The sequence below is a fragment of the Castor canadensis genome, chromosome 10 (genome assembly GCF_047511655.1).
Source record: "Castor canadensis chromosome 10, mCasCan1.hap1v2, whole genome shotgun sequence".
NCBI lineage: Eukaryota > Metazoa > Chordata > Mammalia > Rodentia > Castoridae > Castor > Castor canadensis.
The window spans coordinates 114,496,178-114,509,511 of NC_133395.1; the positions used below are offsets into that span (position 1 = coordinate 114,496,178).

General features: G+C 40.0%; 1 protein-coding gene across 18 annotated transcripts in view; it reads right to left on the reverse strand.

The window, feature by feature from the left end:
- The window catches only part of LOC109683367 (ERC protein 2), a 998,591-nt gene that overhangs the window by 172,699 nt on the left and 812,558 nt on the right, over positions 1 to 13,334 (reverse strand). For 4 of the 18 annotated variants that reach the window (XR_012436319.1, XR_012436320.1, XM_074043988.1 and 1 more), the window contains exon 20: positions 3,263 to 3,328. The exons of the other annotated variants lie outside the window; for them this stretch is intronic. Coding sequence is in view for 2 of the 4 variants with exons in the window: in XM_074043988.1 (XP_073900089.1) it covers positions 3,302 to 3,328 (27 nt within the window). In the remaining 2 variants the exon portion in view is untranslated. The remainder of the gene's footprint in view (positions 1 to 3,262; positions 3,329 to 13,334) is intronic. 18 annotated transcript variants of the gene reach the window in all.

The following is a 13,334-nucleotide window of genomic DNA, read 5'->3' on the forward strand; positions in this document are numbered from 1 at the left end:
TGGAATTGGAGAACATCATTCTGAGTGAGGTTAGCTTGGCTCAAAAGACCAAAAATCGTATGTTCTCTCTCATATGTGGACATTAGATCAAGGGCAAACACGACAAGGGGATTGGACTATGAGCACATGATAAAAGCGAGAGCACACAAGGGAGGGGTGAGGATAGGTAAGACACCTAAAAAACTAGCTAGCATTTGTTGCCCTTAATGCAGAGAAACTAAAGCAGATACCTTAAAGCAACTGAGGCCAATAGGAAAAGGGGACCAGGAACTAGAGAAAAGGTTAGATCAAAAAGAATTAACCTAGAAGGTAACACCCACGCACAGGAAATCAATGTGAGTCAATGCCCTGTATAGCTATCCTTATCTCAACCAGCAAAACCCCTTGTTCCTTCCTATTATTGCTTATACTCTCTCTACAACAAAATTAGAGATAAGGGCAAAATAGTTTCTGTTGGGTATTGAGGGGGGGAGCCGGAGGGGGTGGAGTGGGTGGTAAGGGAGGGGGTGGGGGCAGGGGGGAGAAATGAACCAAGCCTTGTATGCACATATGAATAATAAAAGAAAAATGAAAAAAATAAAAAAATAAAAACTATCCTCAAGGTGAAAAACATGCTGTTGGAAAAAAAAAAAAAAAAAGAAAATACCACCCCTGAATGATCACAGTGAGACAAATAAATCATGCCTGGGTTTAGTATCTAGAAGTGGCAAAATAGGGAGGAGCTCCTGGGGTTGTTATGCTAATTTTGATTTGCTGTAAATTTTAGAGTGCCTTTTCCTAAATTATGATTCATTTCAACACCAAAACTCTAGATTCAAGTGAAGTCTTCTTATGCTATTATAAGCATATATAACTGATGCTTAGTAAAAGAACATGTTGTAACGTTTCTTTTATAAGAGTTATAAATCAAAACATTCAAAATAGTTAATTTTTAATGTACCACTATTACCCACGTTTAGTTATAAATTTAATGTCTCCTTAGACCTCAGAGATGGAAATGCAACTCAAAACATGCAATGGTTGTTCAAAACTAGAAGGTTCCCTGGTATCTCATTACTTAAATATTTAAAGATATGGTTTTAAAAGCCTGGGGATATCTGAGCAAACTTGTTTAAAGGAGTCATAAAGAAAGATAAGTAGTTTTCCTCAGAAGCCTATAAAATTTATTACAACATATTAAAGTAGGATTGTATATTGACTAATTTTCTGAAGATGTTTGTTTTCTAGGGCTCATGGTGTTTGGGGAAATCTACATAGAAATAAGGGAATAGGGCCTTGTCACCATTGTCTACACTGCCTTGAGCAAGGCAAGGTTTTCTATGGGTCGTAGAGCCAATTCCAGAGCATCACATCTCAGGGAATGGTAGAGTGGATGTCCTGTATCTTGTGGAAGAGCAATAAAAATCTTTATTATTAAAGAGGAGACACAAATGCACCCTAGCACACTAATGCATGCTTATAGAAGTGTTTCATTGAAAATTCCCACACTTCTCAAGATAACTCCCAAATTCATAGAACTTTCCTTTGCCTACCTACTGCCAGCATGCTTGGTGCAGGTTTCATATGTTTGCTTTTTAATATTATAAACACTTTCTTCTCATTTAATATTGTCTGAGGTCAATTTGTTCTTGTATTAGCTTTTCTGTGAATAAATGTACTGATTCTCTTAAAGTTTTCCCTAAATAGGGAGAGAGGCAGAAGAACCTTAGGGATGGCTCCTCATACTGGCAAGCTTCCCTCTGGCACCATTTTGCTGAAAGTGTTAATGCCAGTGCTATATCCTCTTTATCCAGAAAAGGGAGAAGAAGTAAGTACTCCAATGTGACCATGAAATATGCTGTATGGGCAAAGCATGAACCAGGGGGTGTTACATCTTTACTGTGTGGAAAGATGTTCTGTCTGAAAACCAACTCTTGTGTATGACCTGTGGTACTGCCAAAGCCACCAGTCTGATCCATTGGTGGGACCTACAGTAGGGTCAACAAAGAAGTAAAGCACAATAACGAAACTGTCCCCCAATGGCAATACACACTGGTTCATAGTTAAAATTAGCCAGGGACTGGAGGTGTGGCTCAAGTGATTAGTGAGCACAAGGCCTGAGTTCAAACCCTAATATTCACTTCCCACACATATACACAAAGTTGCCAGATCGCACTGCCATGTTATAAGAGGGTAAGATTTGAGGAAGGCACACATTTTCAGTTATTCCAAAGAACTGTCTCAAAACTATAGATTCTCCAGCACTGTGACATTACACAACTGTCCCAGAAAAATACATTTGTAATCCTTTTTTTCACACAACCTACCACATTCCTTATTCTGAACAAAATGTCATGTACAGTATAATCAAGTTCAACAGTGTGCATGTTACATGAACATTCAACTTCAGAGAATTTGTGACTTGGCATTAAACATCCAGCAGCATACAGGAGAGGTGTAATTCACAGCTTCAAAAACTGGTAGAGTTCAACATTACATTTATGAGCAGGTGGCAATTACATGTACCCCCTCACTCAACTATAATGCAGAAAGGACAGAAATTGAGGGTGAGTTCTTAATAGCTAAAGATAAGCTTTTTAAAATGCAATGCATGTAACTTATAATGGAAAGCTCGATACATAAAATACTAGTAAGACCTGCTCAAATGAATATTTCTATTCTAATTTGTTGAAAGAAGTACAGTTACCCATTCACCATTACTATGTCTTGATCCTGTGTATTCTTCAGAACTGCCATAGAAGAGAGAGCACAGTCCACCTTCTTAGAGATGATAGTTTCAGCTCCATGAAGAGACATAGTTTTATTTTCCTTATTCCTTGCCAAACATTTGACACAACCAGAAGGACATGAGAGTCACACCACACTGGCATATCTGGCAAAAGCAAGCAGTCCACTGAAAACCATGACTGGAGAACTGAAACAATTTCTGAGTCCATAATCATGCCTTTAAAAGTGTGTATGGATCCTAGCAAGGACATAATTTACATCTTAGATAACACAGAAACATTTGAATCGTGCTAAACCCAGCCCCAACAAGGCAGAGCAATAAGGTGGGTGGGAGATGGGGAGGTGAGGAGGGGTGGACAGGGCTCTTGGGAATGGTCAGAGCACATGGACATTCTGAGCTGCTCATAGAACACAGTAACAAACACAAGGCACGGTCACAAACATCAGCGAGCACAAGTGAGCACGTACACAATACAACACTAGAATGCAATATGTATATTTTTTTAGAAAAATAATATAAAAGATGGTTTCTCACCCCTCAAAACAAAACTGGAACTTTGGTTTACAGGCCCGGCTATGCCCATATGCCCTCCTCGTCATCCTGCGGCCGGCCCGAGGTAGGGAGGTGCACAGAGAAGGGAGCACCAGAATGAAAGAAGAGAAGGTTAGTCACACCAAGATGCACTGAAAGGCACACAAATCTTCACTTTGTTTTTTCATCTTAAAGAGTGAGGAAAAAAAAAAATCCATAGTAATTTAAGTTCCACATCACTGACTTGTCAAATGTATAACCAAGTTTCATAACTATAGCAACCCCATACAAAAACATTCTACCCACCTAGCTCTGACTCTGTCAAGATTGGATTAGAAGATTAAAATTAGTCTACATTACCAGATGACTATATTTTTGGAAAGCATGCAATCTGAATCGCATATGCCTAAGGCGTATGCCTAAGGAGTAGATTAAACCTTTAGAGTAAGCAGAGAAGTAATTATAGTAATCAAATATCCTTAATTTTTCTTAAGCTTAAAGTATCAATAAAGGCTGAAAAACTTGGGTGGAATAAACTTTTCTAGCATGTGACAATTCACATCTGTTATTTTGCAAAGTCTCAAACATGCTTTGATCTTATTTGTCAGGTTGTATTTGGCTCTCAGTATAAAAGAGGACATGAATGATTATTCATTTGCATGAAATTATATATGCAATTAAATACACTTAGAGAGTAAACTTTTAATTCAGTACAATGCTTATAGAAAGGAAGTTAGGTTTAATTTAACAATGTATTCAACTGTGGATAAACTGAAACTAATTTGTTGTGAATTCTTGTTGAAAATGTTTCTAACATGCTTTGGCCACTTTTCTCTTGGTTAAGTGGTCAGTAGGCTGGAAAACGGAATCTTTGAGGACAGGAATATATTCACCATTCTGTCATCCCATTTTGAACAACTCTCCCTGCTTACTGGATGCATCAAAACCAAGTAAGCCTAAGTTGTTCAGATCCTGGTATCACACAACATTTGAGAGTGGTGTTATTTAGTAAGTCCCTAATGAAACCAGATTTTGCCGTGATCTGTTTCTTTGTTTTTAAACTCAGGATGGGGAAAAGTAACTTGCAACATTTTCTCACATTCAGATCCATTCAATATTAGGTTGAATCATATGGAAATGCCAATATTTGACCATTTATTGGCCTAGAAAACCAGTAATTTCACAGTTCAACCCTGTCTTGCCAATTTGTCCATTCGTTGATTTAGATGTGTGGTCTTTGAATTGACTCTGAATATAATTTCTTTCCTTTGCATGTCTATGTATTTTGTGCATTTAAAAATATTATTCTGAGAAGAGGTCCAGAGAGTGCACCAGACTGCCGAAGGGATCCATGGCCCACAAATATTAACAAGTCCCCAATGGACTTGAGTCAATCAAGCAATTTGCACAGATCTGAATTAGACAACTCAGTATGAATTTTCCCTTGACAGTTTAGGAGGAATTTATTCTGGTAAAAAAAAAAAATAATAAGGTTACACTGAACATTTTGGCTGGGTCTTCTTATGTAAAAATTACCTTTGTGTATTTATTACTGAACAGTCTAGTGAGTGTTCTCAGCAATATACTTCCCTTTTCCCTATATAACTTGGAGAAAATGTATTTTTACATTCATTGAACTTCCTCTCTGTTTCTGGAGAAAAGCAAAGTTGATGTTCTCTTTCATGTTAATGAAGAAGGAAAGTCTATAGCAGTATGACACCCCAGGGCATCTAAAAGTGGGCTTCAGGGGCTCTAGAAATCCCTGAAATCCAATGCAGAAATGTTGTTGGGTATGTGTGTGAATACATCTCTCTGGATAGAGGCCCTAGCTTTCATCATAAAGTTTTTGACTCCCAAAGTTGCTGCTATAGGAAAACTCCAGGCACAGAAAGATGCTATGATTTGCCAAAATTACAAAATAAAATAGGAGGCTTTCTCTAGAATGCAGCCCGTGGCCTTTGCTGATCGCTACCTAAATGACTATAAAATAAAAGAACTTTCTTTGCAGAGCAGTTTATTTCATTTGCATTTAAAACCCAACAGCACTTTTATGTATACTTTGTTCCAAATGTATTCATATAAGGTTTAATTGTTTTAAAAAAAGAAGAAAAAAGAAAAGTCACTGCCACCAAAATCTGCTTCTTTCTTTTTTCTTCCTTCCTTCCCTCTTTTCTTCCTTCCTTCCCTCTTTCCTTCCTTCCTTCTCTCTCTGTCTCTGTCTCTCTCTGTCTCTCTGTGTCTGTCTCTCTGTCTCTCCCTCCCTCCCCTCTTTCTTTCTTACATTGGGGGTAGAACCCAGGACCTCAACATAGTAGGCAAGCTCCCAGTCCTACCACTACTTTTCACAGTGCAATGTGGTCTAATGCAAATCACTTTTAGCAAATTAAATATATTAAAAAGTGGTAATTAATTATGATTGAAACAGACAGGAGTTGTAGCTTGAAAATATACACTGCCAATATCACTACTGTTCCTCATCCACCATAGGAATAAAAAGGAGCTCCCAGATGTCGAGGGTTATTAAAAGCCAGATGTTGAGATCGACGTCTTGTATGCTGGAGAATAAAGTAAAGAAATATGACAGTCCAATATAAACTTTGCTAACATTTAACATGGCAGAAATGTGGATAGATTCCTTTCATGAACTCAGAATATTATGCATTTTTAAGTTTTTTTTCTTTAAAAGTTTAACAAGTTTTTAGAAGAAAATGGAATGGGAAGTGGTGGCCATTTATGGTCTCTTTTGTCTTCAAAGTATAAACATGAATTGACCCTCATCACAAAGTAATTTGAGTCAGAGTGAGTGTCCATTTGGGGAATAAAAAGCAAAAATGCAGGAGCTAATCAGAGAGACAGCTCCAAGTCTTCCAAACATTTGCAGCTGCCTGACTGCTCTGCTGCCTGCCACTCTGTTTGCAAATATTAGTTTATTCAGCAACCTTACCAAACAGAAATGTAAACCTGAGAACGAAAAAATAAGAAGCAGATAAGGACCAATCTAACTTCATGCCAAGTTATTTAGAAATACTTGGGAGTCCTAAAATACATCTATCAGGCCTGGGAGAGTCTGTTTCCTTTCCTTGTTTTTCTGATTCTAAATCTACTCTGCAGTGGCTGTTCTGGAGGCTGCCTGGTGTTTGATTCCTTGTGTGTCCCTTGTGAATGATTGCTCTGCCAGAAGCTGCCAAAATAACTGGCTGGGAAGAAGCCTCCAGTCCATCAGTCATCTGTGGGCTTTTGTCCATGGCATTTGAGGCTGGGAACATTCAAGGTTGACTGAAGCCCAGAGCAGAGAGACCACAAAACAGCAAGGCCTGAAGCAAGGGGGAGGCTTAAATATCTAATAACTTCAGGCTGTGTCTACAGCTCCAAGGATGATGTGACAAACAGGAGGTCTCAGTGGAAATCCTGCAGTCCCAGGTACTGGATCCTAATGGTATTCTCTAAATACCATTACCATACTAGATAAAAAAAAAAAAAATTCCTCACTGGATGGGCTTCTCACCATGGCTGTGTTGATGACAAGATCTAGAAGCAAAGGAGCTGAGTCACTGTTGACAAGGTGAGAGACTTGCTGTTGTAGGGGGTATTTATCAGCCCCAGCAAAGAAGCTCTGAACAAGAAGTCTATAATATGACATAATAAACATTCCAGGATAAACCTTTAGCTGATCTCTATTTTGAAGTATTAGGTATAGCTAGCAGGTAAACTCAAACCACCCATTACTGGATATACTTTTTTAAAACACCTGTGATACTCTTTGAGTTGAAAGCCTGCTTTTTTTTCCCTTGAAACTGAAGGACTAAGTTCCTAATGGAGACATTATTGTCCCATCTATCCTAGCTAGAAAGGACTTCCCTCAGAACAAGTATGCTGGCTATAGCCAGATCTGAGGTTCTGGTCTCCAACCCCACCCCTACTTCAATTCATGGCTTCTCTGAAACTTCAAGCCCCAGGATTCTATAAACCTTGACTGTACAAGTCACAAAAGCAGAGTCACCATGTGGGATTTATGATGTGCCTTGAGCCTGCGTTCTAATAGGGCAAATTCTGTTGGCATGTTCAACTGTAGAGTTGGCCAGAGCTGGGAAAGGCAGACAAGTGAAGGAAAACAAGAGGAAAAGAAAGACACCAAGCTCCATCAGGGCACTGAGTTTTCTCCCAGGTTTAAGTTCAACCCTTCCCTCTAGAGATTGCACATTTTTGGCTCTCTTTTCTGCTTCCTGTAATATTTAGCCCATGGATAGAAACCTCCGCTCAGGTGATAGGGTCAGGTATGGTTGTAAATTCATAGGTGACTTGTGTTTGTTATAGCCTGTGAGGCCCATTAACAAACAGGTTTCACCAAAGAATAGGGAAGTCTTTTGTTTAAATATAAATGTTAGCTGATTTTTGAACTGGGCCAAAAAAAGCCACTGTCACATATTAGAGCCTCCTCTAGGTTAGAGAAGTCCTAATAACCACCCTTCTTTCTCCACTAAGGCTCCCTGTGGCCCCAGGACACAGGTGCTAGGAGGTTCTTTGTGCAGATGTGGGGACGGAGGTGAGATAGCTTGCCAAAGTACACCTGGCCAAGAGCTGTACAGCCATGGTCAAATTCCAGTCTACTTACCTGCAAAAGCATATGCTTCCAACTGCCATAAGAGCCAAGATCACAGAAAAAAGCTCATGCTAACACTGCTGTTATTTGTTGGTTCTGTTTAGTTCAGCTCTGAAGTACTCTGGACCCTGCATTGCCCTCTTCTCAAACTGGTAAATATCCTGATTGAAGGGTGATACTTCAACCTAAGCTGGGTCCATGTGGCTCTTGGGAGAAAGGGGTCCCCACAGGCCGATGGGAGCTCTTCATATGGACAGATTAGCAGCTTCCCAACAATCTTTAAGGTCTCTGAGGAGAAAGGCAGCATCTTCACTTCTTTCATACCTCCCCAAGGAGGGAGCTTAACAAACATTTCTAGATGAGTAATAAAGTTTTGGAAGACTGGATTCTTAGAGAGAATGCTGTCTGGATTCCAGAGTTCCTTAGGGTTGTGAAGATCATGTTGACTATCTGCTCAGAACGACCTCTTTTCTCCTTGGGAGCTAGGGTTTGAACTCAGGGCCTTTGCCACTTGAATCACATCCCCAGTCCTTTTAGCATTTAATATTTTTCAGATAGGGTCATGTGCTTTTCCCTGGGCCCAGCCTCAGATCCTGATCCTCCTACCTTCCCCTCCCATGTAGGGGGGGATTCAGACATGTACCATCACACCTAGCCCTCAGAATAACTTCTTATCTCTTTTAGTGCACCAGACACATGCCTAGTTCTAACCTCAAATAGTCAAGCTAAGACTTCACTGGTTTGATTAAGAGATGACCAGTATTATACAAATTTTAAGAGAAACACTGTGGTGTCTTGTAGAGGAGGGGCAGAGACTAAATGGCCACTGCAGTCTGTGTTGGTCCCTCTTAGCACAATCACCCTAGGGCAGGGCAACCACTTGAGATCCCTTTGCCAAGTCATTGGGGAACATTATATAAGCTTTGGTGGCAGCCTTTTCCTTAATTTTTAACATATCTTTAAGTGTTTTCTCAATTTTTAAGCACCATAAATGCAGGATGACTTAAAGCAACTAGTTTTCTATTTCCTTCAAGCAAAAAAGAAATTCTGACAGACTAATCTTTGGTGTGTGATACAAGTTCTCTTAGCTGAAGGACATAAGACACCCAGCTGAAGACAAAACTGCTAGAAGGCTCCATGTTGGCCAACAATGTTGTTTGGGAGCTCAAAGTCAACATCTGCTAAAAGCTGAGCCATTGCCAGATAACCATAAAAAGGGGTGGGAGTGAAGACAGGCTTTATTTTTGCTCCCCCATCCATCAGTCATTAACACTTGGCTTTGTTAAACACAGTGAAAATTGTGTTTTTAACATGACTCTGGTTCTACAATTTACTGGCTGGTAGGCAACCAAATCTAACCTTTTGACTCTTCAATTCCTCAACTGCTAAAAAAAGAAAATGTGACCACATGCTGGCAACCCTTTATAGGGTTGCTGTGAGAATTAAATTGGAGAGTGTAAATTAAACCACTTTATAGCTGCTAAAGACACAGAGATATCACTGGGCAACATCATTCCTGTTGGTAGTGTTCAAGAGTTTGTTGCTATGTATTGCTGTATGTTATTTGAGGTTACACTAATGCCAAAGGCAAATAGTATGTATAAAGATAATTTGATAATGTATAAGACCATTTGTAAACATTTTAGCATATCTGGGCTGTTCAAAGCTAGAGTTCATTAGATCATTAATAGATAGATGTCTGAACCAGAATTGCCAAAGTGTCATTGTTCTATAAGTAGGGTGTTTCTTTCTTTCTTTTTTTTTAATAATTAATAGAATTTGTGAGTGTGTGAAGTACATGTTTAAAGGATGTTTCTAACTTCCTTTTCTATGCTCTTCTCTTCTTATCTTCAGAGAGCTGCAAGTGCCTAGAGTGTAAATCAAACATGATCCTTTTTACATCAATCGAGAGAGAGAGAGAGAGAGAGAGAGAGAGAGGGAGAAAGAGAGAGAGAGAGAGAGAGAGGCAGTGGTATTTAACAATATAAAATGGATTTCCCTGCTTCCTGACATTTCAATGTTGGCCACCCTCTTACAATGGGGGAAGATGAAGTGCTGCCTGTCAGACAAATATGACTGGATTAAGGCAGCAAGTTGAAAAGGAATCAAGTCTCTGATGTTGCTGGAGTGAGTTCCATCTACAAGCTGGGAAGTGCAGGCTACAGTCTGAAAATCCTTGCTGACTCAAAAGACACTGCAACAAATCTCTTAATGAAACTCTAATACTGCAAACAATGTGTAAAACTTAGACAAATCAGTAAAAGAAAAAAAAAAGTAAAACACCTCTTTACCCCAAGTACAGTAAGACTGGAATTTTAATAGGCTCAAGCCTCTTTTAAGAAAAAATCCTCTTCTAACCAGAAGATTGTGATGCTGTAAGCAGCTGTTTATTTCCCCTATACATGAAGACCCTCTTCAGCAGCATATATCAACTCATGCTTCATGTACAAACATGTAAGGAATTACCATTACACCCAGATTAAAAACCTTTGACAATAACCAGCTCATCTGCCAAACTAGCCTCCCAACTACTGCCTAGCCTACCCCCCTTTCTCTTCTGCAGCCTGTAATGGTTGGGTGAGCTTGGCAGTGCCGGCAGAGGAAGGAGGCAGTTAAATACCATCCACAACAGCAGATTGGACATTTGTCCCCATTTCCTTCTTTACCTGTGGCCTCACAGAGTGTCATTCTAGAGCTTCTGCTCTTAAAAACAAGCAAACAAATAAATTGCCATTTTTATTTACCATTGGTGAGAAACCACACAGGCCGTTTGGCTCACATTTTGGTGGCTTTGGGGATTTTAGTAGTCTTTGGGGATCATGAAATGACATCTGTGCTATCTTCCTATTTCAAGTACTTTTTTTTTTTAAGCAGCTGAGTTTTAAACACAATGTCCTCCAATCTACTTGTGACAAAAGAAGTAGAGAAAGAGGTGCAGGTGGCTCTCAGGACTTATTTCCCATGCAGGCCAGGATAGCATTGGCTCCATTTCTGAGAGGAATGGCCTGGGAGTAGCAACAGTGGACATTTCTGAACCCTTCTCCTTTCTAATAAACAGCACCAGCAAGAGCTTTCTTCATGAGTTGCTGAATTCAAATTCTTCACCCCTACACAAAGCCAAAATTCAAGGCTTCTTCTAAGAAGTGGACTGTGAAATTCTACTTGTAATGCAAAAAAGCAGAAGAAAAGAAAAGAAAAAGAAGGAAAGAAAAAAATCTACACCTCTTATTCAGGAGACCTTTAGACATATTAGCTTAGATGGAAACTAGTATTAAAAGTCTAAGATGTATAACTTTGCTTATCAGGTTATGATCAAGGGGAAGAAGAAATTACTGTTTTGTTTGCAATTCTGTAACTTAGTAACTAACTTTAGTAAGTTCTAATACACAGTGGTTAATTTTTCTTTTATGTAGGAAACATGAAAATATATTTATATCCATACACACATATACAGATATATATATAGATAGATAGATAGATATAATGTATATTCAAACATGCACTCGGGGAAGTTAGGGAGAAAAATTCTAGTTAAACATGATCTTGCAAAATTCTTCCATATGTGGAAAAGTGCTCAGTTCATCTGACATATAGCGATACATACATATATACACACAGGACACTATGTATACATTTGTCCCACATTCATTTAATCTCCAAACATAAAATAAATTCTTTTTTTCTCCCCTAAGCAAAAGCTAGGAATAGCAACTCTACGTATAGAATCCATCTTCTGGGGGCAATGGAGTATATTAAACCCCTCATCTGTTTGTTAGAATTCAATGGGCGCTCTGTCTAATCTGCTGGTGCAAGTGCAATGCGAGGAGGGCTCCAATCACAGACCCCACCCAGCATGTCATGGAGGGGCTGAAGGTTGAGGGGAGCTCAAGGGCCTGCAGATGGCTTTCAGAGAAGTCACAGGGCCCTGGGAAGGGCAGCTGGGACTGCTACTCTCTCTATAAGGATAAGGGGGCTCCACCAAGTTCTTATTGAACTGTACACAAAATACAGGAGAAAGCAGGTGAATTTTACCAGACAGACCTGGGACCAGGAAGTCTCTGGGGGCCTGGAGATTTCACCTGATTCCATGACCTTGATGAGGGCCTACTTGTAGAGATGGCTGGGTGGAGTCCCATGGAAATGCTGTAGAGGACACTAATTCTATGTAGACAAAGGCACCCGAGGCTCTGGTGTGTGCAGCATGGTGGGGGGGGGGCGGGCAGGAACTCTGCTTTTACTCCCTGAACTCACTAGACTTCATGGCTCTTCAGTCAACAGAAAGAGGGGAGAGACGGCAGGTTTGGGCCAGAAATCTCAAAATCAAGGCCGAGAATGCTGCCTTGAAGTAGGTTATAGGTTCAGTCCTCTTAGCATCAGCCTATGTATAAGAACTGTATGCAGAAATAAAAAACAGACTTCCATAATCTGTTGTGACCTGGGTCACTGGCATCATTTTATTATATCTTGAAATATTATCTGTGTACCTATGCCATGACCCCCAGTTTTAAAAGAAGACCAAATCTAGGTCCTTTAGTGACCAAATTACTTGATGGCTTATGGCAAAATCATACATGTCCCAGGCGGAATTCAATGGGAATTCTCAGCATAAAATGGAAATTGACATTAAATGTTCTGAACTTTGTCCAGTGGTACACAGTCACATCTTGAATGAGAGTCAACACATACTGGGACCACAGTAACCAGGAGCAGCAGAGAAAGGGCCATTGTTCACTATTTATATCTGCAGACGGATTCTGGAAATTGCCAAGTGGAGTGGTAATAGTCATATTTGTGCAATCAATTTTCTAGGGCTAGATTAGCAGAGCAGACCACCTGAAATTAATGCAAAATGGAAAACTCAGCTTCTGCAGGGGGGCAGTCACTATCTGAAAGCACTCCTACCACCCTAACTGAATGGATGGCAGGTCTCGGCCAAGTGAAGCATCCTCCATTTTGTTTTGGGGGCCTAATGTGCTCCAGATCCTTGTGTGCAGAGGCTTATGGTGAGTTAGCAAGGGAATGTGGGTCCTGGCAGTGCACTGCCAAGAGCTCCCTGTGGTGGAGAGCATAACCCCTCCCTCTCTGGGCCAGGGCCAATCTCTCTACCACTTGAGGATATTGCTCTGGTGATTCCATGGCAGTAGGAGAGTTTGCCTCACTGTCATCAGCAAAGTGACAGAAGGGATAGAGTAAAGGAGAATCCATGAGGAAGGGGGGAGATGACAAAATCAACAGACACACAAAACAGAGGAAAGGAAATAAAGGCAACAAAGTCTGGGCAAATGGAGAGTGTACTGATGTGGTAACATTTTAATTCAACTTTGGGAAATGACTCAAAATTAGATAAAGACCTCTATAACTCAACAAGGAAAGGAAAAGTTCATTTGCATTCTAGAAAAAGTGGGTGTGATTTGGTTGTGCAACCATAAATATACATAGCTGCACACACACACATATCCATACTGACATGCAAAC